The 23221-nt window shown below is 41.8% G+C and overlaps 2 protein-coding genes across 3 annotated transcripts; one reads left to right on the top strand and one right to left on the bottom strand.

The window, feature by feature from the left end:
- Window positions 1–2109: 2109 nt before the first annotated feature.
- On the bottom strand, window positions 2110–13681 carry cpb2 (carboxypeptidase B2 (plasma)). Of its 2 annotated transcripts, XR_008087604.1 has the most exons (12): window positions 13520–13681; window positions 12584–12659; window positions 12230–12354; window positions 11803–11911; window positions 11348–11449; window positions 11079–11186; window positions 10730–10840; window positions 10112–10202; window positions 9660–9862; window positions 8315–8399; window positions 7968–8148; window positions 3371–3512 (listed from the first exon to the last, which is right to left on the bottom strand). XR_008087604.1 is itself a non-coding variant. In XM_035744790.2 (11 exons), exons 1-11 carry the CDS (start codon window positions 13594–13596, stop codon window positions 3316–3318), a joined length of 1284 nt encoding a protein of 427 aa, XP_035600683.1. In that variant the 5' UTR covers window positions 13597–13681; the 3' UTR covers window positions 2110–3315. The 2 variants fall into 2 exon arrangements, 1 of the variants encoding a protein (XP_035600683.1); XM_035744790.2 differs by lacking the exon at window positions 7968–8148 and having other exon boundaries at window positions 2110–3512.
- Window positions 13682–14368: 687 nt separating this feature from the next.
- On the top strand, window positions 14369–22832 carry LOC118363676 (GDP-Man:Man(3)GlcNAc(2)-PP-Dol alpha-1,2-mannosyltransferase-like). The gene is made up of 5 exons (XM_035744789.2): window positions 14369–14506; window positions 18736–18957; window positions 19747–20118; window positions 20587–21164; window positions 21584–22832. Exons 1-5 carry the CDS (start codon window positions 14460–14462, stop codon window positions 21865–21867), a joined length of 1503 nt encoding a protein of 500 aa, XP_035600682.1. The 5' UTR covers window positions 14369–14459; the 3' UTR covers window positions 21868–22832.
- Window positions 22833–23221: the final 389 nt, after the last annotated feature.

Raw genomic sequence — 23221 nt, 5'->3', positions numbered from 1 at the left:
ACATATTGGCTAATAGAAACCCTAATACCACGGCCTCAGTCTTTCTGTCTCTCTCTGAAGCTGGTTTGCGCTCTTTAAGTCAGGTTGTTGTGGCTGGTCTCTAGTTGGTCTCTCTCTTTAGTCAGGTTGTTGTGGCTGGTCTCTAGCTGGTCTCTCTCTTTAGTCAGGTTGTTGTGGCTGGTCTCTAGTTGGTCTCTCTCTTTAGTCAGGTTGTTGTGGCTGGTCTCTAGTTGGTCTCTCTCTTTAGTCAGGTTGTTGCAGGCACATTGGCCTATGATCCTAGCCGGTAGGAGAACACACAGCAGCCCCAGACACACTGCAGCAGCTCCAGAGGGTCTCTTCCACCAAACGAAAATTGCTTTTATAACATCAATCTGACAGACATTTTCTTCTCTTGCAACCTCATCTTTATTTGTGTCTTTATTTGTGTCAAGCTCTGAGAATCTTTAAAAATGTTCTTCTGGTAAGAGATTTGATGTGTGTGTTTGTATTGTTGCCTGAATGATGAGCACCAGCTCTAACCTTCTTGCTGGGCTTCAAGGTTCTCGCTTTGACAGAGACTACATGACAAAAAGTATGTGGATACCTGCTTTTCGAACATCTCATTCCAAAATCATGAGCATTAATATGGAGTAGGTCCCTCCATTGCTGCGACAACAGCCACGACTCTTCTGGGAGGGCTTTCCACTAGATGTTGGAACATTGCTGAGGGACTTGCTTTCATTCAGTCACAAGAGCATTAGGGAGGTCAGGCACTGATGTTGGGCGATTAGAACTGGCTCGCAGTCGGAGTTCCATTTAATCCCAAAGGTGTTTGATGGGTTTAAGGTCAGGGCTCTGTGCAGACCAGCCAAGCTCTTCCACACCTATCTCAACAAACCATTTCTGTATGGACCTCACTTTGTGCACGGGGGCCTTGTCATGCTGAAACAGGAAAGGGCCTTCCCCAAACTGTTGCCACAAAGTTGGAAGCACAGAATCGTCTAGAATGCCATTGTATGCTGTAGCATTAAGATTTCCCTTCACTGCATAGCCCGATCCATGAAAACCACCCCAGATCATTATTCTTCTTCCACCAAAATTTCCAGTTGGCACTATGCATTCAGGCAGGTAGTGTTCTCCAGGCATCAGCCAAACCCAGATGTGTCCGTTTCCAATGCTCCAGAGTCCAATGGCGGCGAGCTTTACACCACTCCAGCCAACACTTGGCATTGCTCACGGTGATCTTAGACTTGTGTGCAGCTGCTCGGCCATGTATATCGATGTCATTAATGTGCTTATGTTTCTTCTGATTTTTTTTCTGATTTTTCTACGATTTTTATGCCCTACATGCTTCAGCACTCGGCGGTACCGTTCTGTGAGCTTGTGAGCCATTGTTGCTCCTAGACGTTTCCACTTCACAATAACAGCCCTTACAGTTGACCAGGGCAGCTCTAGCAGACATTTGAACTGACTTGTTGGAAAGGTGGCATCTTATGACGGTGCCATGTTGAAATTCACTGAGCTCTTCAGTAAGGCCATTCTACTGCCAATGTTTGTCGATGGAGATTGCATGGCTGTGTGTTTGATTTATATACCTGTCATCAACGGGTGTGACTGAAATAGCCAAATCCACTCATTTGAAGGGGTGTCCATTCTTTTGTATATATAGTATATTGTCCACATACTTTTGGTCACCTGTACTGCTCTGGTCTGTGTGTGATTTATTGTGAACTATTTTACATTTTCAACTACAATGAACAGGAAATCAACACACTCTGATCACCTTGTGACTCCTGCCAACCTTAGCTTCCCACAGTGTATTGTAGTTTTAAAACATGCAATTGAAGAATTGAAGTCAATATGTATTAATAGGACACAGTGAAGTGACACATATAGAATGACTAAGGTTTTGACAGTTCGGCTTGCACATGTGACCAGCCAACAATGACCATAAAGGGGTCTTTTTTCTATATATGCGGGCTGTATATGACAATGACATCTGTGTGAAGATTATTCTGAGATGTGTGTGTCACCATAGCAGTGCAATGATGGTATGTTTTCTAGCCATGCTTCAAACTAAAGGGAAGCCAGTGAAAAAATTGACATTCTCAGAAAGGCCAAAACATCAACATTTAAATATCAAATTTTATTATTGTTTTCTGTTGGAATATTCATTGTGTTACACCATTAGAAGCCTACACACAGAGAACTGTCAACACAATTATAGTTTTAAGCTTCAAAGCTGTAGGAGGATATACAGTTGGAATAAAAACAAAGATTTCATTAGTGTCTATGATTTCTTACTACAAAAAACATGAATGCTGTGCTAAGGTGACACTAGGCTGGCCTAGCGGTCTAAGATGCTGCCCATGGAACACCACTTGCAGCTGCATGGGTTCGCATCAGACCCATTTCTATTTCAGCACTTTCTCCCCCGTCTTTCCTCTCCTCCAACAAACAACTAATTATGTCATGATTGGGACTGCCCCACTCCTTAAAAACAAAAAATGATGATACAATTTACAATCATGTTTGACAGACACGCACCGAAAACATACTTTGATAAAAGGGATTACTTTGGACAAAATCAGACGTGAAACTGCTCAGGTTTACACAGCCAACTTCTCATGGGCATAAAGGGTTGCAGGCTGACTACACCGCTCTCGTTGCAAAATAAATGTAGAAATCCATGTTATTCAATTATTGCGCACACACACTGCTCGCGCGCGCCAACGAGCGTCTGCGTTGCCAAGGGCTAAAATAGAAGTCAGTTATATTTCTGACGCAGATCGCACTGCAAGTCCTGCCTCTCCCATCTCCTCATTGGTTTATAGAAGCAGGTACCCACGTGCCATCTCCTCATTGGTGATACCCACGTGGGTGACTCAAAGACGAACGAGGTCAGTGGCGGTAATGCACCTAATTTATGAAAGTTGCCAATCACATTATAAAGTCAAGAGAAGAAAAGGCCTGGAAGGTGTAGAAACGACTAGAAACGATTCGGTTGACCGTTTTATGTGTGGATTAATTGGCGGAGTAGACCTTGTGCATTTCAGGTAAAATAACAACTCAATGTTTATATCCTAGGACAAATTAGCTAGCAACAGCAAGCTAGCTAAATAGGACAAATTAACTAGCAAGTGCAAGCTAGCTAGCTAAATTGCCATACATGTTTAATGCTTTCGACCTGTTCCCAAATTAATATCAATGGTTCAGAGTTTGTTTTGATATTTTAACCTGTGTGTCGTGATAACGTTTGGTGTGGGGGGACAAAATACATTTATGCACGATGGCACACGATGGCGCACACGCGCAGCCGGTTTGGGTTCCGTGTTAGGGTTGGGGTTGTGTTTTCTGAATGACTCTGAGAGCGATACTCTTAAGAGCGAGGAGGGCTTCATTGCAGGCCTTTGAGATAAATGATGGCGGTAGGAGGAAACCATATCGACCACGGTCCTCCAGCTCAAAGGTGAAGGAGTAGTGGATGCCCAGGTTGTAGGCCCAATCGTCAGAACCTCCAGGGGCTAAGTCTGTAGAAGGATGAAGGAAGAACAAGGAATGTAACTGGTTTTGTAGTGACTGTTTATAAAGAAATAACTTATAACAGCTTTACAAAGCAATTGTCAGCATTTTATTATGAAACAGCCTGGTCTCATAGACTATTCGTAACATAGTAAATGTAAATCTGGGACACTCAAATTAGTATGATATGTTGCATTTGGTATGGTTACATAAGAGTGATGGTTGCCTAATGCAAAAACAAAAGTAGAATGGTTGGTCAAGGTGGATTGGTGGGCGTGTAACGCGAACATCTAGCAACCCAAAGGTTGCGAGTTTGGATCTCATCATGGGGAACTTTAGCATTTTTAGCTAATGAGAAACTTTTCAACTACTTACTACTGTTTTGCTACTTTACAACTACTTAGCATGTTAGCTAACCCTTCCCCTAACTCTAACCTTAACCTCAACCTAAATCAAAAAACATTGTACATTTGCACATTCGTAATACCGGGAGCACCCCCCTATCCACATCGACGGGACAGTAGTGGAGAGGGTAGTAAGTTTTAAGTTCCTCGGCTTACACATCACGGACAAACTGAATTGGTCCACCCACACAGACAACGTCGTGAAGAAGGCACAGCAGCGCCTCTTCAACCTCAGGAGGCTGAAGAAATTTGGTTTGTCACCAAAACCACTCACAAACTTCTACAGATGCACAATCGAGAGCATCCTGTCGGGCTGTATCACCGCCTGGTACGGCAACCGCTCCGCCCACAACCGTAAGGCTCTCTAGAGGGTAGTGAGGTCTGCACAACGCATCACCGGGGGCAAGCTACCTGCCCTCCAGGACACCTACACCACCCGATGTCACAGGAAGGCCATAAGGATCATCAAGGACAACAACCACCCGAGCCACTGCCTGTTCACCCCGCTATCATCCAGAAGGCGAGGTCAGTACAGGTGCATCAAAGCAGGGACCGAGAGACTGAAAAACAGCTTCTATCTCAAGGCCATCAGACTGTTAAACAGCAACCACTAACATTGAGTGGCTGCTGCCAACATACTGACTCAACTCCAGCCACTTTAATAATGGAAATTGATGTAAAAATATATCACTAGCCATTTTAAACAATGCTACTTAATATAATGTTTACATACCCTATATTACTCTTCTCATATGTATATATATATACTGTACTCTACATCATCTACTGCATCTTTATGTAATACATGTATCACTAGCCACTTTAAACTATGCCACTTTGTTTACATACCCTACTTTTCTCATCTCATATGTATATACTGTACTCTATACCATCTACTGCATCTTGCCTATGCCGTTCTGTACCATCACTCATTTATATATCTTTATGTACATATTCTTTATCCCTTTACACGTGTGTATAAGGTAGTAGTTTTGGAATTGTTAGGTTAGATTACTTGTTGGTTATTACTGCATTGTCGAAACTAGAAGCACAAGCATTTCGCTACACTCGCATTAACATTTGCCATGTGTATGTGACAAATCCATTTGATTTGATATATTGTACCTTTAGCAAATTTGTAACATACAGTACCAGTCAAAAGTTTGGACACGCTACTCATTCAAGGGTCTATCTTTATTTGTACTATTTTTTACATTGCAGAATAATAGTGAAGACATCAAAACTATGAAATAACACATATGGAATCATGTAGTAACAAAAAGTGTTGAACAAATCTAAATATATTTTATATTGAGATTCTTCAAAGTAGCCACCCTTTGCCTTGATTTGCACACTCTTGGCATTCTCTCAACCAGCTTCAAGAGGTAGTCACCTGGAATGCATTTAAATTAAAATATGTACCTTGTTAATTTGTGGAATTTCTTTCCCCTTTAATGCGTTTGAGCCAATCAGTTGTGTTGTAACAAGGTAGGGGTGGTATTCAGAAGACAGCCCTACTTGGTAAAAGACCAAGTCCATATTATGGCAAGAACAGCTCAAATAAGCAAAGAGAAACAAAAGTCCATCATTACTTTGAGACATGAAGGTTGTGCAGTCGCAAAAACCATCAAGCGCTATGATGAAACTGGTTCATGAGGATCGGCACTGGAAAGGAAGACCCAGAGTTACCTCTGGTGCAGCTGCAGAGGATAAGTTCATTAGAGTTAACTGCACCTCAGATTGCAGCCCCAAAAAAATGCTTTGCAGAGTTCAAGTAACAAACGCATCTCAACATCAACTGTTCAGAGGAGACTGTGTGAATCAGGCTTTCGTGGTCGAATTGCTGCAAAGAAATCACTATTAAAGGCCACCATTAATAAGAAGAGAATTGTTTGGGCCAAGAAAAATGAGCAATGGACATTAGACCGGTGGAAATCCATCCTTTGGATTTGAGATTTTTGGTTCCAACCGCCGTGTCTTTGTGAGACACAGAGTAGGTGAACAGATGATCTCCGCATGTGTGGTTCCACGGTGAAGTATGGAGGAGGAGGTGTGATGTGCTTTGCTGGTGACACTCTGTGATTTATTTAGAATTCAAGGCACACTTTACCAGCATGGCTACCACAGCCTTCTGCAGCGATACGCCATCCCATCTGGTTTGCGCTTAGTGGGACCATGATTTGTTTTTCAACAGGACAATCACTCAACACACCTCCAGGCTGTGTAAGGGCTATTTGACCAATAAGGAGAGTGATGGAGTGCTGCATCAGATGACCTGGCCTCCACAATCACCTGACCTCAACCTAATTGAGATGGTTTGGGATGAGTTGGTCTGCAGAGTGAAGGAAAAGCAGCCAACAAGTGTTCCGAATTTGTGAGAACTCCTTCAAGACTGTTGGAAAAGCATTCCAGGTGAAGCTGGTTGAGAGAATGCCAAGAGTGCACAAAGCTGTCATCAAGACAAAGGGTGGCTACTTTGAAGAATCTAAAATATATTTTGATTTGTTGAATAGTTTTTTGGTTACTACATGATTCCATGCATGTTATTTCATAGTTTTGATGTCTTCACTATTATTATACAATGCAGAAATCAGTGAAAATAAAGAAAAACCTTGAATGAGTATGTGTGTCCAAACTTTTGACTGGTATTGTATAAACTGAACAAAAAATAAACACAACATGTAAACTATTCGTCCCATGTTTCATGAGCTGAAATAAAAGATCCCAGAATTTTTCCATATGCAGAAAAAGCTTATTTCTCTAAAATTGTGTGCACAAATGTTTGTATCCCTGTTAATGAGCATTTATGCTTTGCCAAGATAATCCATCCACCTGACATGTGTGGCATACCAAGAAGCTGATTACACAGCATAATCATTACAAAGGTGCACCTTGTGCTGGGGACAATAAAAGTCCACTCTCAAATGTGCAGTTTTGTCATCACACAATGCCACAGATGTATTTAGTTTTGAGGGAGCGCTTTGAGGGAGCGTGCAATTGGCATGCTGACTGCAGGAATGTCCACCAGAGTTGTTGCTAAACAATTGAATGTTCATTTCTCTACCATAAGAAGCCTTCAATGTTGTTTTAGAGAATTTGGCAGTACGTCCAACCAGCCTCACAACCACAGACTACATATAACCACATCTGCCCAAGACCTCCACATCCAGCTTCTTCACCTGCGGAATCGTTTGAGACCTGCCACCCAGACAGCTGATAAAACTGTGGGTTTGCACAACCAATGAATTTCTGGAAAAACTGTCAGAGTGCCCCATGGTGGGGGTGGGGTTATGGTATAGGCAGGCATAAGCTATGGACTATGAACACAATTGCATTTTATCAATGGCAGTTTGAATGCACAGAGATACCATGACGAGATCCTGAGGACCATTGTTGTGCCATTTATCCATCACCATCACCTGAAGTTTCAGGATGATAATGCACGGACCAATGTCGGAAGGATCTGTAGACAATTCCTGGAAGCTGAAAATGTCCCAGTGCAAATGTGACAATGCATTCCAGTTCCTGCCAATATCCAGCAACTTCGTACAGCCTTTGAAGAGGAGTGGGACAATATTCCACAGGCCACAATCAACAGCCTAATCAACTCTATGCGAAGGAGATGTGTTGCGCTGCATGAGGCCAATGGTGGTCACACCAAATACTGACTGGTTTTCTGATCTACGCCCCTACCTTTTTTTGGTTTAAGTTATCTGTGACCAACAGATGCATATCTGTATTCCCAGTCATCCATAGACTAGGGCCTAATGAATGTATTTACAATGACTGATTTCCTTATAGAAACTGTAACTGAGTAAAATCTTTGAAATTGTTGCGTTTATATTTTTGTTTAGTGTAATACGAATTGTAATTCGTAACATATTATATGAATTGGGTGTTGGACATCCACAAATTAATACATACTATACGAAAAGTAACATATCATACTAACGGATTTACGTACAGAATAATATGAAATGCTCTGAGACCAGGTTGTATTAAACAGTATATTTGGATGCTGATAGCCAGGAGTTATTCACAATATTTCCCGGGTAATACCTGTTAACATTTCCATTTGAATTATCAATGTGGATCCACTGTCCCACCGCCCAGCCAGGCAATTCATAAACATAATCTCCACTGGAAAAAGGCATCTAAACATTATATCCCCATGCTTCTAGCCAGCATTTGGTTTGCAACAGTGGGGGTTTGTCTGAACCTTGCTGCCTGCCCCACCAACCTATATGATACAGACAAAATGCTGTGAGTATCACAATGTTGTTTTTGATGGAGACTGGGTTGGGGTCAATTAATTCATTCCAATGCTTCCTGAGTTGGCAAAATGTAAAATGGAATTGACCCCAACTCTGATGAAGACTAACTCACATATATTAAGACTAACTCACATATTGTTTTTGCTGATGCGCCGTATTTGTAGTTGTTCCTGTAGTATCTTCTGACTTTCATGGCTGCCTCCTGTACAAGCTCAAACTGTTAAAAAAAACAATGGAACAGAGTTAATTAAAAAAAAAAGTCATTTTTTTGTTGTTGTTGATTATATACAGTGAGGTCCAAAAGTATTTGGACAGTGACACATTGTTTGCGATTTAACTCTGTACTCCAGAACTTTGGACTTGAAATGATACAATGACTATGATGTCAAAGTGCAGACTGTCAGCTTTAATTTGAGGGTAGTTACAGCACTTTTTGTACATAGTTTAGGGAATCAAAAGTATTTGGACAAATTGTATTAAAGTAGTCAAAATGTCAAGCCCTGATCTATTTCACCTGTCTGTGATTGTGGTGTCCACCCACCTCCAGGTGTCTCCTGTTTTCCCCATTAGTCCCCGGTGTATTTATCCCCGTGTTTCCTGTTTCTCTGTGCCAGTTCGTCTTGTTTTGCCAAGTCAACCAGGATTCTCCTAGCTCCTATTTTTCCCAGTCTCTGGTTTTTTGACCCTTGCCTGTCCTGACGCTGTATTCGCCTGCCTGACCACTCTGCCTGTCCTGACCTCGAGCCTGCCTATCGCATGGCCCTGTTTGGACTCTGACCTGGTTTATGAACTCTCGCCTGTCCCCGACTTGCCTTTTGCCTAACCCTTTTGGTATAATAAGTATCGGAGCTCAATCCTGTGTCTGCATTTAGGTCTCGCCTTGTGCCGTTATACAAAAGCTTAGTATTTGGTCCCAAATTCCCAGCACGAAATGACTTCGTCAAGCTTTAGACTCTACAAACTTGTTGGATGCATTAAAGATTATTTTGTGCCAAATATAAATTAATGGTAAATAATGTAGTGTCATTTTGGAGTCACTTTGATTGTAAATAAGAATATACTATATTTCTGAACACTTGATTACCATAATTACGGATAAGCCTGAATGAATTGTGAATAATGATGACTGGGAAAGTTAGAGGCACAAAGACACCCACAAGACATGCCAACCTCTCACCATTACCAATACCAGGGGAGGTTAGCATTTTTTGGGGTAATGATATTTACTGACTGTTCAAAAACCAGTATATGGATCACCATATAGGCATTTATAAGTAGCATCCTATGCCATTTCAGGTACTATTAGCCATTTATTGTTTGTGTGAATAGGAAAACACTGAAAAGGCTTAATAAATGGCTAATTATACAGAATATTGGCCTAATTAGCTACTTACAAACACCATTATCAACTGCAAATTAATGCCTAATATGTGATCCCTAGGATTCATCCGCCCATTCATCTCTTCCAACAACTCACCAACTCGGCGTGGTTAGGCACCTCCTCATTGGAGCAGGAGTATGGGAAGAGCAGCATCTGACCATAGGAATGGATGGAGAGATAGAGCTTTACCGAGTCTTTGTGGCTGCGCAAGAAGTTAGCCACGGCTTCTGCCTCAGGCTCCGACTCTGGGAACTGGCCGCAGTATATCTCATCACAGGGCCTGTTGGAGGCTCCCTTTGCTGCAGAGGGAATATAATAGAGCTTTTATTATCCATTTGGTTAGAACACAAAGTCGTCTTCTGCCTTTTTCCCAACAACCCCAGAAACACACACACGCGTTGAGCGACACAGAGTCAGTTGCTGTGCAACACCCCTGGATGGAGAGCAATTTTAGGGATAAGAGGCTTGCCCAAGGGAACAACGGCAGTAGTTTGATTGTGGGATCAGTAGCCCTCAAGCTGCCAGTTCAGTTTCCATTTCAGACTTACTGCACCAGTTTGCGTCAAAGTTTCTATTGAGGTCGGTTCCAACACAGTTGCTTTCCTTGCTCAAGGAACGATTCTTTCTCCACATTCGGTTCTGGTCAAATAAAGGAGCACACACAGTATAATCACAAAACAAATACTGACATACTGTATCCACTCAAAACATATAGCCTACTCATAAAATGTACACTGACGTAAACTCACAAAATAAAAAATCTCTCTGACATTCTGTTTATACATTATGCAGAATAAAGTTGAGTTGTTTAGGAGTGAGTGGAATGGATCTGTGTGTTAGATCATGGATCTTGGCTCATAGATCATTCATATGCACTAAGTATGTCCATATGATGCACAGTGCCCGTAGAGATTACCATTTTTGTGTAGCTCAGATTGACATATTTGAAGGCACTGGCAGCATTCCAGACTGACATTGCAGACTCATGCCAGATCTCACTGGATCGGTGTTTAACATATGAGCTAACCACATCACATAGCAATCTGACGCATGACTGCACAGTCGATGAGGTGGCACACAACTATTGGTCAATACCACGTCTACAATGTTGTCGTCCCGGAACGCAACCACTGACTCAATTTCTTATTAATCGTCTTATTCTTTACCGTTGTCCATGTGTACTTGTATCCATCCGGGTTCATGACAGGCAGCACATAGATGTCCATACTGTTCAGCATCTCAGTGATGTCATTGTTTAGATTATAGAAATTCAAGGACTGAGGAAAGAGCACAAGGAAGAGTCAACAGTTTAATATAGCTGTCTATGTTCCAAATCAAGATAGTGAGCAATACGATTTAATACAATTCCAGTCCATCATAAACATTTTCAATCCAACTTCATAACCAATGAGGTATGAAGACGCTATATAACTAAATATGTATACAGTAGGGCCTATCAGAATAGATAGAGCATAAGTTGGTAGAGAATCGGGATTTTAGGAACAAGGTACTCACATATTGCACAAACCACAGGCAGAAAGCTGGGGAGATCCACTCTCTAGCATGAATGCCACAGTCAATCCATATTGCTCTCTTTTCAGCTCTCTCTTGTCGTCCAGACAACTGATAAAGACAACAGAGAAATGCAATCATTTGATCAGATGATTAGGATGTAACTGTTGCTTGTATGAAATGACTCGGACTTATAAACTGACTATGACAATGACATTACTTTAAAATATAATAATTGTATGAATCATTGCTAAAAAGGCAGCTTGGGGAACCTTGAGAATGTAAAGTGGGCGTTTTTCATATGATGAGCCAATCAGGGTGACTTTGACCATGTCTGGGTAGTCCTGGGCAGTCTTGTTGATCCAATTGTAGATCTATAAAAGAGACAGCATGTAAACATTTTCATAATAAATACAAACTTGATATCTAGCAGCTGGGACCACAATGACCAGGGCCTTGTATTCATAAAGTGTTTCACAGTAGTAGAACTGATCTAAGACTAGCTGCCCCTGGCAATATAAAGTTATTCATTATTATCTAAAAGGCATCATAATGATCCTAGATCAGCACTCTTACACTGAGATGTTGTATGAATATGGGCCCAGAAAAGGTTATGACTTTAAAGTAATGTTAATGGGATGTTACATTGAGATTATGTCAATGTTACATTACATTACGGTTATGTTAATAACATTAGGAAATGACATGACACAATCCGGTATCTTACGTCCTCCAGAGAATGGTATCTCTCATAATATGATGCACTGGTTCTAGGGTCCGACGATTCATTCCTGGTCTGCATCTCGATCAGTTCCTCTGTGTTGTCCAGTAGCACTCTGAAACAAACACACATTCCTGCTCTTGGGGATTTCTCTGAACTACTAGAAACATTCTATATGCATTTCATAATACTGATAGCTTATTCAATATCATGGATATGACCATAATATGGGCATAACACAACAAAATCAATATTGATGTTAAAGCGAAGTCAGCTGGTAGTCCAAACCGGGGCTTGAACTCAATCTCTTGCTACTGTAAACCCAACACCATAGCCATTAAGCCCATAAAACAGAACTTCTTGATGAGGCAGTTAGGTGTTGTGTTAACGTTGCTAGTGTCACTAAAATATGACAATTGATCACATGACATACTGGTGTGTTAGGTGGTGTGTCTGCAGCAGGTCTGTGACAGTCCCCAATTTGTTGGCAGGAACAAACAGGTGCACCTCAGTGTGTGCTCCGATGTACTCAGGTGAAGTAGGTGACCACAAAACTGTCTGGGAGACACACACAAACACACATGTTCATACACACACAAATGCATGAATAAACTTTAAAAGAATATATCCTAATTGTGCGTAATATGAAGTTTGAAAACAACACACCGTAACCTAGTACAGAAACAAAAATAGTAATTGGCACAATGTTTTTGGTTTAAGACCAGTGAAGTGAAAAGGTTTTTTAAAACAAGATAATTGTTAGTTTATTATCACATCTTTATCGTACCTCATATTGGCTGGATATGTTCCTCACAATATCTGCTTGTTGATGTGTTGTGACTTGGATTGAGAGAACTTGGTCACTGTGAAAGACAAAGGAAAAATAGGCTAGGTCTCAATAGTCCTATGTGGCTTCCTTTCCCCGTCTCCTCTTCATCTGCACATAGGAAAGGAGATGAGGAGAGGTCACTAGACTATTGAGATATAGAGGAGAGTGAGGTAAGTTGAGCCAAAGGGGTACGTTTAGCCACCCTTGTTTCTAGGAAACCAAACACAAAATTAATAATTTGACCAAATATTTAGGAAGAGGTCATCATTTCATGGAGTCTGTGAAGGAATAAACCACATGGAAAAAGTGTTAAGCAATTTCGTTTAAAAAAAACAAACAGATTTTCACCAAGTCAAATTAATTTATTGGGTTACAGGTTTCATGATGCTTCTAAACCAAAGTAGATAATTTTGAGATTGTTCTATACACCAGTTGGGGTATCTATAATCTTAAATATGAGGTCTTCAACCTAGCATGAAAGTGCTATGTTAGCTGTGTGGGCTAACATAGTCAAAATGTTTGGCGTGGACTAAGTTGAGCCAAAGACAAATTGACCAAATTGAAGTGTTATCCTTCACAGATTCATATAGTTTGTTATTCATTACAGTTCTGTATTATAGCAAATACATGGGTTTAGATTTATCCTGTCATCTCATGAATTCTTGTGAATGTGAATTCCTTAAATCATATCAATGATGTCAACTTCATGTCAATGATCACTTCATTCTACTTTAAATAAAATACAGAAAACATGTAGGAGGATATACAGTGGAAAGAGTAAACATTATCATGTGGTGGTGATTCTGGATCTGTCAATCAAACGCATCTATTTTTCATTTAGGCGAAGCAAAGTTTTCTAAACAATTATGATAATGTTTACTGTGGGAAACTTACTGTGTTGAAGCGCAGTCACCTGTCTTAGGGAGCTTGTAAAAATTCAGCAAAACAGCCCATATTAGAAGAGCCTTCATGTTTAATGTGTCCAAAACTTATGCAAGATGTTTGGTTAACATGATAGAGAGAGAGAGAGAGAGAGAGAGATAGATCTGTGTTGATTTAGCCAGAGTAAAGTCTAAGTTAAAGTAGAGCTTTGGGCTGCTTTGCAATAACAGTGAGCTGTTTACTACACCATGACCCCCCAAAAAAAAAACACCTTGAAATTATATATTGTAATTTATTTGGGTTAAACTTTATCCTGGAACTGCCTTTAGCTAGAAAATAATTTTCTTAAGCTATGCCTAATATTTGCTTTAGTAGGTCTACAGAATATTATATGTTCATTATGCAAAATCTGTCAGCTCACAGACAAATTCACTATGCTACACTCAATGACATATAAACCATAGATTGCTGTTTGTTATTTATTGGCCATTGAGAGGCTTTGAAGCCACCAGACGGCCATGTTGGCCACCAGTCGGCCGTATTCTACAGCATTTCAATTTCAAGGTTTCAAGGACATATTACATGTTTAAAAAATGTTTTTGTTTTTCTAGTGGGGACATTAATATTAGTACTCTCAAAAAAATACTTTAATACTTTTTATTTTATTTTTATGTTTAGCACAGAGAATATAATTTTAAAGTATGCATTAAGGTGTCTGTAATAGAATAAACGTGAAAAACGAATGTAGACATTAATAAATTACTTTCTATAGCTTCCAAAACATTTGGTACAATTGAGGAGTGCCAAGATGATTTTATACACATCATTGACTACACCAGGTGGCGCTATGCTCTCACCGAGGTATAATAAGAACGGACGCGCTAACCTAAAATAAAAACCAATAGTGAACTTGCAGCACAAACATTTCCGGTTTGGAGGTTGTGTTGTCAAGATGTCTGTCCATGATCAACTTGCTCAATGTTTGTGTGATCTAATCAGGTTGGATTTTTTATGTACATCTTTATCTAATGATGTTAGATATTTGCCCAGCTAACTAGACAAAACATTGTGCTATTGATTGTTTTAGTCAGCTAGCTAGGCATTATAGCTAACCAGCTGGCTAGCTACTTAGCTGTCAACAGCAGTACATCACCTACGTTACAGTTAGCTAACGTTAAGCCAGCTATTATTTTATCACAGGTAATTCATAGTTTGTTTATCGATGTCGACTCGTGTCATTTTTCTTAAGTCGTGTCTTGTTGCTCATGGAATGTAGCTAGCTAGCTCTCAAACTCTTATCCGTGGCGTAGGGTTTTCAGCGCTTAGCTTCGCCCACGCAGTAAGTTTGGGTGGCTGCATATGAACTACAATTCCGACGCAGTTTGTTTTGACGTTTAGAAACGTCAATCAATCGCTTGCAAAATGTTTTTTGAAACGCGCTGATATGCCACCCCTTATCTTTCATGTCAACTAGAAAGATGCATACAAAAGTTACTGTAGTAGTTTTGCACATCCGTAATCCCCCCCCCCTTAACACTAGTTAAGTCATAAACCCTGCCTATTTCCACAATGTATCTTATCAAATATCTGATTTTAAAACCTAACCTTAACCCCATTAACATTATGCCTAACCATAAATTAAGAACACAAAGCTCATTTTTATTTTCATGAATTTTTATAATAGACAATTTTGACTTTGTATTTGTGGTAAGTGACAACCAGATGTCTGCAAGCAAAGGTAACATGGAGATATGGACATGTGAGAACACTATTAAGATGTGTAATAATTTAACCATTTTGTTTTTTGAAAATGATTTCTGATATGAAAGATGCGTTCATTATGTTTCCATAACCGTACCGCAAGCAATGTGTTTAAGCATTCAGAACGATCGTCGGGGATCTTATTAACAAACCTCCCCTGGCCAGAAAATACTATCCTCAATAGGATATATAAAGCACATGTTTCGTAAACCTGTTTGAAAGCCATGATTATTTACGTTTCTAACGTTAATACACAGCTTCGGAATTGGAGCCAATGGTGGGCGAATGTAACCGCTGAAATCCTACGTGCGAAGGTTTTTCTAAAGCAAACTTTTGGTATAGATAGGGTCGGAAACTTTCCAGTAAATTTCTAGATTTCCCCCGAAAATGTTCTATGGGAAGTTAAGCCCGGGAATTTAGCTTAAATTCAACAAAAAGGTTAGCATATAACAGTGAACCTTTTTTTGTGGGATACAGGAGGCAATTCTAGGTCTTGTGGCATATTTTGGTTAAACTGTCCCCAATTAAATGGAATTGCAACCCTCTGCATGCACAGTGTATTCTTCCATCACATGTGCAGTGCACTCTTCCATCACATATACAGTTGATTCTCAAGATCTTGCACAATAATGAGATGCTATTGAGCCCACACTGCTACACTGTCTGTGCCAAGGACTGCATGCTTTATGGTAAGTTTTGATTACAATGCAGGGTGAGGTGAATATATTTTATGACATACATGATTTTTTTGTTAACTAGTAAATACAGCCTGGAACTAACTTATTAACAATTTCTGCTAGTTAGTTTTTGCTACCATGTGGGTTTTAGCTTGCTTGAGCTTGCTAACTGAGGAGTGTTAATTCACCTGTTTCCATACATGTTTCATTTTAAAACATGTATCTGACAAAGGAGTTGTTTTAATCTAACTATCTGTACATTGAATTGTATTTGTTTTTTTTTACTCATTTTTTTCTTTGCAGGAAAATGCCACGGGCACTATCTGATGTGTGGAGACATTTTCACTGCAGCTAATGTAGAAAGAAAAGTGGTGTACATTTGCAAATACTGTGCCAAATCATATGTGAAGAATGCAACAAAGATGCAGAATCATCTGGCCAAGTGCATAAAGTTCCCTCAGCGCTCTCAATAAGCAACCTCTGACAAAAGTCCCTCTACTTTTATTCAAGGTGTAAATGATGAATCCGACACCTTATCGATAGCAACAGCTCACGGTCCTCCTGGAATGAGACGTTTTTTTTTTTACTCAATGGAGGAACCTAGTCAGAGAAATACTGATGAATGTCTTGCTCGAGCTGTGTATGCAACTGGTTCACCTCTTGATGCTCACAGGCAATGTGTACTGGAAGAGTTTTCTGAATGTTCTTCGCCCAGCATACACCCCTCCAACCAGACATGTTCTATCTACTGATTTGCTGGATGCAGAGTTCAAGTGAAGGACAATCAAATCGAAGAGAAAGCAGAATGTATTGCAATCATCTTTGATGGGTGGTCGAATGTTCGGCCATGGAATAATTAACGACAATCTCCTCCCCTCAACCGGTATTCTACAAGAGCACAGACACAAGGGACAACAGACACACCGGTCTCTACGTTGCAGATGAGCTGAAGGCAGTCATCAATGACCTTGGACCATAGAAGGTATTTGCACTGGTGACAGACAATGCTGCCAACATGAAGGCTGCTTGGTCTAAAGTGCTGCTCATGCATTGAATCTGCTCCTCAAGGACTTTGTGGCACTGAAAATAATGGGTTACACTCTACAAGAGAGCCAAGGAAATGGTAAAGTATGTAAAGGGTCATCAAGTTATAGCAGTAATATACTTCACCAAGCAATGTGGGAAGCATAAGAGCACCACAGTGAAGCTGCCCAGCAACACCCATTGGGGTGGTGTTGTCATTATGTTTGACAGTCTCCTGGAGGGGAAGGAGTCTCTCCAAGAAATGTCCATATCACAGTCTGCCGATAAGGACAGCCCCATCAAGAGGATCCTCCTGGATTATGTATTTTGGGAGAGCGCGGTAAGCAGCCTGAAACTCCTGAAACATATGGCAGTAGCCATTGCATGGATTGAGGGAGACAATGCTATCCTGTCTGATGTTCAGACTCTGCTTGCAGATGTAAGAGAATAAATCTGTACTGCCCTGCCCACTTCACTGTTTCTCCAAGCAGAGGAAACTGCAGTTCTGAAATCCATCAAAAAGCGTGAAGACTTCTGCCTGAAGCCCATACATGCCGCAGCGTACATGTTGGACCCCAAGTATGCTGGCAAGAGCATCCTGTCTGGTGCAGAGATCAATAAGGCCTATGGTGTCATCACTACTGTGTCTCGCCACCTTGGCCTGGATGAGGGCAAGGTTCTTGGCAGTCTGGCGAAGTACACTATGTACAATATGGTAGTCGTGCCAACATATCTCATCAGCCACTTGGTGGAAGGGACTTTGTGGATCTGAGGATCTTTCCCCTGTTGCCTCCATCCTCCAAATCCCACCAACATCAGCAGCCTCAGAGCGCAACTGGTCTTTGTTTGGGAACACCCACCAAAGCACGCAACAGGCTGACCAATACAAGGTTTGAAAAATTGGTGGCCATCTGGCCAAATTTGAGTTTTTTTGAGCCTGACAACGAGCCATCCTCAACAAGGTTGGAAAGTGACAGGGAAGATGAGGCCTCAGAGTCTGATGTTCAAGAGGTGGACATTGAGGAGGCCTAGTGAGAAGACATGGAAGTCTGAGAGGAAGAGCTTTAATTTCTAGACTATCATTTTACAGATGTATGTTGAAAACATTTTTGGGCTTTGGGGGTCATTCAATATGCCTGTCTTTTGGTGTTCAGTGAAATCATCCCATGTGAAGAGTCAACTCATTTAAACTTCAATTCGTAGCTAAATTGTTTTATTTCTATTGGGAGGATTTTATAATTTGCAATTAGGTCTACTTATATGGTAAAAGGTTTATGTTTCTGTCTCCCATATGATATTGTAAATATATCCAATGCAAAAAAACATCTACATTAGATTCCGTAAAGTCCCATATTCCCACGGAAAGTTTCCACCTTAAGTGTAGATTATCAGTTTAACAGGGTTCCTGGGCCTTGTTCAGTAGTAACGTTTGGCAAACGTTGTGGAACGTTGCAGGTAGAAATGTCATGAACAGAGCTGCTATAGCTCATATGGCTCTGATATAGCTTTTTCTACATGTCAGAGCGGTATGTTTGCTCTAGCTAGCTACATATCTGAGCATTCAGTGGGAAAATAACAGATTGTTGCAGATAGAAATGGCATAAATACAGCTGATGTGATTCTACAAGTCAGAGATGCGTGATTGTTCTAGCTACATTATATATTTCTATCTGAACGTTTACACAACGTTGTCTTACTGAATTGGCCTTACCTTTTCTGTAGAGCAGGTCTGTCACCTTATCTCTTATAGTTCTCTCATTACCCCAGGTTGTTGTGGACATTGCTACTGCCATGCGTGTTTCTGTGCATGCTCCTGACCGCCACCCTGGTCGTGCTTGTCATGGGTGTGCGCGTGTGGCTGCAGGCAAACAGGAACGCACGGCGAGCGCGTGATGGGCGTCCCACGGTGGCTTTCTTTCACCCGTACTGCAACGCGGGAGGTGGTGGCGAGAGAGTGCTGTGGTGTGCCCTCAGAGCTTTGCAGAATAGGTAAGGAAAAATTGCACTTTCAATGTATGTCGTTGCACCTTGACTAAGCTAAGCCACACCAGCGAATAATCACCAGTGACTATATTATTATTGTAAACTGGGTGGTTCGAGCCCTGAATGCTGATTGGCTGACAGCTCTGGTGTATCAGACTGTATACCACCGGTATGACAAAACATTCATTTCTACTGCACTAATTATGTTGGTAACCAGTTTATAATTGCAATAAGGCACCTTGGGGGTATGTGACGTGTTGCCTTGTGCATAAGAAAAGCCTCTGGCCTTATTGCTTAATAATAATATTCCTAGCTATAGGATCTTACTACATATTGTTCAGTGAATTCAGCATGAATAATATACTTTGGTGGATTATCTACCGAATCTCAGCTTGCTACCCGTTTCTCAAGCATTATGTTGATTAGAATGTTCACACAGTATGAAAAACCCCATATCCAACAGTAATTCGTTGCCATGTTCATTAGGCACCAAAGGGAAGAAAAGGGATTGGAACAGGGAGGGACTTCACGCCCATTTTAATTTTCCCTTGCGTAACATTTTCTGTATTGTGCCCTAATGAACATCTCCCAGTCTTTCACATTAATTCACTCACCTGAGTCATATTCACTAGGAACCAAATGGAAGCAAACAGACCCACAGGGGAGGGAAGTACAACCAACTGGGGACTACCTGAACTTGTCCAATAAACCTTTGTTTTCGTTGCAAAACGTTATCCATTGCAAAAGGGTTTGCTACTGTATGCAATAATAAATATGGTCTTCTCCATGTCATAGGTACCAAGATGTCAACTTCATGGTGTACACGGGTGACCAGGGTGTGACGAACCAGCAGATTCTTGATGGCGCCCGGCGGCGCTTCAACATCCTTTTACCTCGACCCGTCCAGTTTGTCTTCCTCAAACACCGCCTGTTGGTCGAGGCCAGCCTCTTCCCCCACTTCACTCTGATTGGTCAAAGTGTAGGCTCAATCTTCCTTGGTTGGGAAGCCCTTACGGAGTTTGTCCCAGATGTCTACATCGACTCCATGGGTTACGCCTTCACCCTGCCTGTGTTTAAATACCTAGGGGGTTGTCATGTGGCTAGCTACGTGCACTACCCCACCATCAGCACAGACATGCTGTCGGTGGTGCGCGAGAGGAACCCCAGGTAGGTAATCGTCTCAGAACCCTGTTTCTCACTACAGACCCCTGGCCCCCGAGACAGTCAAACTAGGATAATATAGCCAGGTCCATATCGGAATGCGCTTTAGCCAATGCCTCTCTGCCGATTATTGTCAATGTCACACTCTGACTACCATGACGTGACAATGTTAGTCAGAAAAGTTAGCTAAAAAGTCACCTACAGATCTGGACTAGGCTAAGATCAAGATCAAATCAGGCTAATGGGAAATTGGGAATACTCTGGAAACTTACAAGCACTATCTAACACGTAGCACCGCTGTCATTGTTTTGACTCATCAATCCTGCATCAATCAGTGTTGTAACTTAGGTCCACTTTCCGCTATATCATTGACATCAAGGCATGACTTCCCCTTGTTGTTTATTCTTCCCTTCACCTGATCCTATCATGTTATCATTTACCATTCCCTAACCAACCTCCCCCCTATGTTTCCAGGTTCAACAACGCAGACTACATCTCCAACAACCTGTTCCTGAGCGCGGTCAAGGTTGTCTACTACTGCCTGCTGGCGCTGCTCTATGGTCTGGCCGGCTCCTGCAGCGATGTGGTCATGGTCAACTCCAGCTGGACCCTGAACCACATCCTGACCCTATGGCGAGCGACCAACCGCACCTGCCTAGTCTTCCCGCCCTGCGACACCCGCGCCTTCCTCCAGCTCCCGTTGGACGAGGACTCGGACCGGAAGTGCCATTCCATCGTTTCCATTGGTCAGTTTCGACCGGAGAAGGACCATCGGCTTCAGATTCGCGCCTTCCGGAAGGTGCTGCAGAAGAAAGAAGCGGGGCTAATTGCGGGGCCGGGAGGAAGGGAGTCGCTGAGGTTGGTGCTGATTGGTGGATGCCGGAACCAAGAGGATGAGGATAGGGTGTTGATGCTGAGAGGTCTGTGCCAGGAGCTGGGCGTGGCGGACAGGGTGGAGTTTAAACTCAATGTGCCGTTTGAGGAGCTGAAGAGGGAGTTGGGGGAAGCTACGGTGGGACTGCACACCATGTGGAACGAACACTTCGGGATAGGTAAAAACAGAATTACCATTATTCTATACAACTGTCATTTATGTTATTAAACAGCGGGAGTGACTATTATTCCAAAGCAAAGCGCTCGTTCTCTACATTCCCAACATTTAGTACTGTATAATCCTGTACTGACTGGAGTCCTCATACGCCTATATTCAACAGCCCATTCTGAAATTGTAGTACATTGTTCTGTTACAATATGCTTTTGTTAATCCTCTTTATAAAAATAAAAGATGAAGGCATACAGGCATTTTTACCACCCATAGCAAGTTTCTCAAGATGGCTGGGTTGCTAGCCAGGTGGCTGTGGATGCTAAAATGCTATCTTCAGTGTTCAATATAAATGCAGTCTTAGGTAATGCAATTATACACCCTGTAATGTGTCTAACTTTAAAGCCAACACTTACCCTCTGCTCTCAGGGGTGGTGGAGTGCATGGCAGCTGGGACCGTCGTCCTGGCCCACAAGTCTGGAGGCCCCAGGCTGGACATTGTGGTGCCCTACGAGGGCCGCCAGACGGGCTTCCTGGCCGAGGATGAGGACGGCTACGCAGATGCCATTGAGCGCATCCTGGCCCTGTCACCCTCGGCCCGCCTGGAGATCCGACGCAACGCCCGCCTCTCGGTCACCCGCTTCTCCGACCAAGAGTTTGAGGCCTGCTTCCTGGCCGCCATGGAGCCTCTCATGGGGACACTGGAGCGATGAGGGGTGTGGGTGGAAGTGTGTCACGCTCATGGGTGTGCGCGTGCATGCATACTAGCCATTCTTTTAGTTGACATAGGATACAGTTTGTGTTAAAATGCACCAGGAATACGTTGACTTAAATGAAAGAGATGTATTTATTGACGTGTCAGTCCAGGCGTCCACTCTCTTTCTAGAGGGTCTTAAATGTTTAGTATTTGTTTTGATTTCAAGACCCATTACATTTTTCCAGTGTATTTTGTACTTGAGGCATAACATTTTTAGTGCTCGTCTAGCCTCCCAAGTTTCCCTGTCTCGATTGTCAACGCATACAGAGAGCCGGCTGGTAGACTAGATTAGTGCTCGTCTAGCAAGGACTGGACACAACTGTGATTTTGATTGCATTCCAGGTTGTCTTTTTTTCAGTCAAACTACAAATATCAGAAGATTGTTAAGATAATTAGGTGGGTGCTTACATTTGTATTATTTCACACGTGTGAATTGGAAATTGTTTATGTCCCACCCAGTTAGGGATCAGCCGTTATTGACGGCAACCTTGGAGCAATTGCCTTGCTCACGGGCACGTCGACATTTTTTTCACCTAGTTGGCTCGGGATTTGAACCAGCGACCTCTGTTACTGGCCCAACGCTCCTAACCGCTAGGCTACATATAGTGTTTAATGTGGTTCTTGGGATGTGAAACATATCTCTAGGCATTGTGAGATCTGATCTCTTGTGTAGTGTGACTACAAAAAAAGACTACCTGGAATGACTGCAGTGTCTGACTGTCTTTGATGAGGACCAAACTCTGTTCACTGACATCGTTGAGCGAGAGGGTGGTGACGAGCCTGTAGAGACTAACTTCACAATTCTGATGACTGCTGTGATAATTAAGATTGTTACTTAACGTTTTTAAATAACTAGAAATGCCGTTCTGTATCCTAAGTAGGAAGTATCTTTTTTTATATTAAAACATTTATAAAATACAATGGTTGTGTCATCTTTAGTGCAATGATAAATTGTTCAAGCATTTGAGTGCAAACATGAATAGGACAATCAGATAAATGTTGTAGCGGTTTTCTTGCAAGCAAACTTGTGTTCTTTTAGCACTGCCTTCGCACATGGCGGCTATTTTAAGGTTTTACTTGCAATTGTGATATATAGTTGTTTGCACTGATTTGTAAGATAAATGAACATGTGGCAAGTTTAGTTCCAGGAAGAAGACAATGAGATTTCCGCCTGTAGGTCAATACTGTTGGCATTGAAATAAACCCAAAGCACTAAGGTTAGTGGGAGGGACAGGGCTGGGTAGAGTCTGATTGTACTGTATTTAAGGAATGGGGGAGTTGATGATCCAGGTGCTTTGTTTTATGATAGA

The sequence above is a fragment of the Oncorhynchus keta genome, chromosome 30, assembly GCF_023373465.1.
Source record: "Oncorhynchus keta strain PuntledgeMale-10-30-2019 chromosome 30, Oket_V2, whole genome shotgun sequence".
NCBI lineage: Eukaryota > Metazoa > Chordata > Actinopteri > Salmoniformes > Salmonidae > Oncorhynchus > Oncorhynchus keta.
Note: the sequence above shows the minus strand (reverse complement) of the source record. Positions and strands in the feature narration are given on the sequence as shown.